General features: G+C 33.7%; 1 protein-coding gene across 1 annotated transcript in view; it reads left to right on the forward strand.

Annotated features, from left to right (window-relative positions):
• ATM (ATM serine/threonine kinase) overlaps positions 1-4188 on the forward strand; it is a 158448-nt gene that overhangs the window by 48286 nt on the left and 105974 nt on the right. The window contains exons 26-27 of the mRNA XM_006753148.2: positions 317-486; positions 1219-1243. Coding sequence (XP_006753211.1) covers positions 317-486; positions 1219-1243 — 195 coding nt within the window. The remainder of the gene's footprint in view (positions 1-316; positions 487-1218; positions 1244-4188) is intronic.

A 4188-nucleotide genomic window follows, 5' to 3' on the forward strand; every position in this document is an offset into this window, starting at 1 on the left:
TACCACTTCCTGCTTTAGACCTTCCCTTGGAATATAATTAAATGTTTAAAATTTCAACTTTTTCTGTTTTTATTAACATTTATTAAGAACTTGCTATGTGCCAGGCATGGTGCTAATTATATTAAGTACATTTTTCTTATTTAGTTTTGCTGAAGTGGATACTTTTATTATCCCCATCTTATAGATGAGCAAATCAAGATATAGAAAAGTTAAATGAATGCTTAAAGTTATACTGTTAGTAAATATTAACAAGGATTTAAATAACATATTGGTTTGCTATTTTCTTAAAGCATTGACTTCTTTTTTATTTGTATAGGTTTTAGAAAAAGTTTCTGAAACTTTTGGATATAGACATTTAGAAGACTTCATGGCTTCTCACTTGGATTATCTGGTTTTGGAATGGCTAAATCTTCAAGATACGGAACACAGCTTATCTGCTTTCCCTTTTATTTTGTTAAACTACACAAACATTGGGGATTTCTATAGGTAGGTTTACATGTGAACTATGTTTAACTTAAAATTAGGTGACTGTTTGGCAATCCCAGCTCTTCTCCCCTAACCCCCCATTCTCTAGCCTCCCCCATGTACAGATGTGGGAGGTTTATAGTATGAGAAGCAGGACAGCTTATTTTAATGAAAGTGTATTGAAGGGAATCCCTGGACTTTGGATCTGGTCCTAGCTGTGCCAGTTACCAGCTATGTGACTTTAGACAAGCCATGTAGGGACTTGATTAAGCCATTCCTTGGGGCTTGATTTTTTTAATCTGCAAAGTAAGGGAGTTACACAAGGAGATCTTAATGTTCCTTTCAGCTTAAACATTTGGTAATCTTTTCTATGAAAAGAGAAAGATAAACTACTAGTGACTGGTTATTTCTGCCTTGTTTTTGTTTTCTGTTGTGTGACTGTAGGACATTTAGTCATTACTTCTATTTTATTTTTTTTTATTTTATTTTTAAAATATATTTTATTGATTTTTTACAGAGAGGAAGGGAGAGAGATAGAGTTAGAAACATCGATGAGAGAGAAACATCGATCAGCTGCCTCCTGCACATCCCCTACTGGGGAAGTGCCTGCAACCCAGGTACATGCCCTTGACCGGAATCGAACCCGGGACCTTTCAGTCCACAGGCCGACGCTCTATCCACTGAGCCAAACCGGTTTCGGCCATTACTTCTATTTTAACGTAAAAGTACTTATTTTGCTAACTCTAACTGTAGAGAAGAAAATTTTGAAGATGGAAAGGTTTGAAACAACTAAAGAGTAATGTGTATATAGGATGATGGGAAGACTGTTCATTATTGTTTAGTGGTCCTTATTCAGTTCGGCAATAATATTCACATTTGTTCTTTGAATTTATAAGTTTCTTTCACATTTCATTTTACAATCATTTACATATATGTAAAAGTCTAATATGCAAAGTGTCCCCTCGGGAGTTCAACTGACCAGTTTGATCACTCGCTATGATGTGCACTGACCACCAGGGGGTGCTGCGGAACGAAAGAAGGCCCTGGCCTGCAACCAGAAGACCCCAATTGGCCCTGATCACATGAATTTTGTGTACTGGGCCTCTAGTTTTATATGCAGAAGTAAACATAAATTTAATTTCTCCTTTTTTTTTATCATAGAATTAGGATAGTATTTTCTATGATCTCTGTTCTTTTTAATGTGACTATTTAAAATGTACTTAACTTCATTTTTCCATTTATAAAATTATGGTAAGAATGCTTCAGCTAGATAAAATAGTATTCTAATATTTATTTAAAGGTATGACTTCAACTTTTACTTACATTTTATCCCCTAATTGATCTGAGATGTAACTTTAAAATTTTAAGGCTCTTTATCTATGAAGTTAAACTTAATATGTGGAAATCAGTATCTGGCATAGACAGTCCATGAATTGTTGTCGTAGTGTTCTCTCCTTTTGATTGGCTTTTTAAAAAATATGCTTTTATTGATGTTTTTAGAGAGAGAGGTAGGGAGATATAGAGATAGAAACTTAGATTAGAGATGAAACTTCAACAATCAGCTGCCTCTGCATGCCCCTACTGGGGATCAAACCTGAAACTTGGGCATGTGCTGTGACAGGGAATCAAACCAGTGACCTTTTGGTTCATGGTCAACACTCAACAACTGAGCTACACCAGTTGCTCAGTTGTTGGGTTTGATTGGCTTTTAAATGAAATGTTTTTAATCAGATATTTAAAAAAATAACTTTTGAATAATTTTTTTTTCTTTTTAAAATTTATTATAATTTGCAGTAACAATAAATGCAAGTTAAATTCAAGCAATACTGAACAATCTATAGAAGAATCTTCCTATTTCCTCTTTAATCTCATTAAATTCATCACTTTTCAAGGAAAAATACAACCCCAAATTTCCATACTCTGCTCTTCCTTGTTTCCACAACTACCTTCTGACATATGGTATCATTTACTTAGGAATTATGTTCATTGTTTTTTATAATCATCTCTACTATAAGTACTATGAAGGTAGAATTTTTCTTTCTTGCTGATGCATCCTAACCATTTAGGATATATATAAAATATTCATTTTTTGATATAAGATGGACTCAAGTAAAAAAGGGTCTAACAATTTTTGATTTATAGTATTTTACATAAATTCAAAATTATTTGAGGCAACTTATCTTAAAACACATATACAGGGTGTGGCAAAAGTAGGGTTACAGTTGTTCTTATGGAAAATAGTACAGTAATTAAATAATAATAAAAGAATAAACCGTTTCATGTACTCACAGCTATATCCTACTTTTGTCCCACTAGTAATCTTTTTTTTAAGATAAAAGATAAATGATTGGTCAATTCAGGTTTTTTTTTCAGTGTAAGTAATGGTGACTAATCAAATTTGGTTAACATAAGAATTATAATTGGATGAACTTTGAGAGGGTTTTTGTTTTGTTTTTTTTGGTTGCACAGTTATCTATGTTGAACCAAGAAATGGAACAGCAAGACTCAAAGTTACTTAGGTAGACCATTGCCAGTCAGGTGGTTGTAAGTCTAGCCTGGTGACAAATGTGACAGTCAGAGCAGAATGTTGGCACACCGGAGGTAATGGAATTTATGAGGGACACTCTGTTTCTACCCACTCCCACCCAATCTCCTAGCTTAGACTTCTGAGCAGGCCTGATCTTACTAGTCTCTTTATGTATTCAGACCAAACGATAGCAGTTTTCAGTCAGAATTAGTCTAGGAGGGAAAAGTTATTACATTAAATCTTGATATCTTCGCTTCTTGGTAAAAGAAATATACTAAAATTCTTGTTAGTCTCAATTTAGCATGAAGCTGTCATCAGTTATTTTTTCTTTGTTTCTCTAATTTGTGCTTTATCTGAATCAGTCTTATAGATTCTTTTTTTTTTGTCAGTTAGTGTTGGTACAACTATTATGTCTTTGCATCTTCTAAAACTGTTAATTGTTGAAAGCCTAAAATCTTTACTGTGAGATTGTTTAGGTATATCTAGACATCTGAACAATTTATATATACTAAAGCTAAGATTACATATCTGGTTTATTAGAGAATCAAATGAAATTAGTGAAGTTAGTTAGGATCTTATGTGCAAGGAAACATTCATTAATTTTTCCTCATTTTTTTGTAATATTTTTTTTATTGATTTTTAGAAAGAAAGGAAGTGAGAGGGACAGAGAGATAGAAACATTGATGAAAGAGACACATCATTTGTCTGCCTCCTGCACGCCCCCTTCTTGAGCATCAACCCATGAACCAAGAGGTCCATGGCATCGAACCAGGACCTCTTGGTTCATGGGTTGATGCTCAACCACTGAACCACACTGGCCATGCTTCATCTGGTCTTAATTAGATTGGCCAATTTGTCCTTACTCATTATAGATACACTTTGAAATGAAGCTGTATTTTTATAAGGGCTGAAACCTTGGAAATGATGATGTGGACAATTGATATGTAAACCAGAGGGAAAGGATAGGATTTTTACATTAGGTTTCTTGTCACATTAAAAAATATTTGTTATATTAGGAAATATTTTCAAACCTCCTTGTGTATCAAATAAATCAGCCATTTGCCCTGTAGTTCAAAGCACTATAATTCTTTATTTGGAGAGCTAATAAATTCATCCTCAAGACTTTCACAATTGTCATACATTTGGCTGAGGTGTAAGGTAGCTGACCCAGGATGTAGAGAATTTATGCTCTTTGT

This window comes from Myotis davidii, unplaced genomic scaffold (assembly GCF_000327345.1).
Source record: "Myotis davidii unplaced genomic scaffold, ASM32734v1 scaffold1491, whole genome shotgun sequence".
NCBI lineage: Eukaryota > Metazoa > Chordata > Mammalia > Chiroptera > Vespertilionidae > Myotis > Myotis davidii.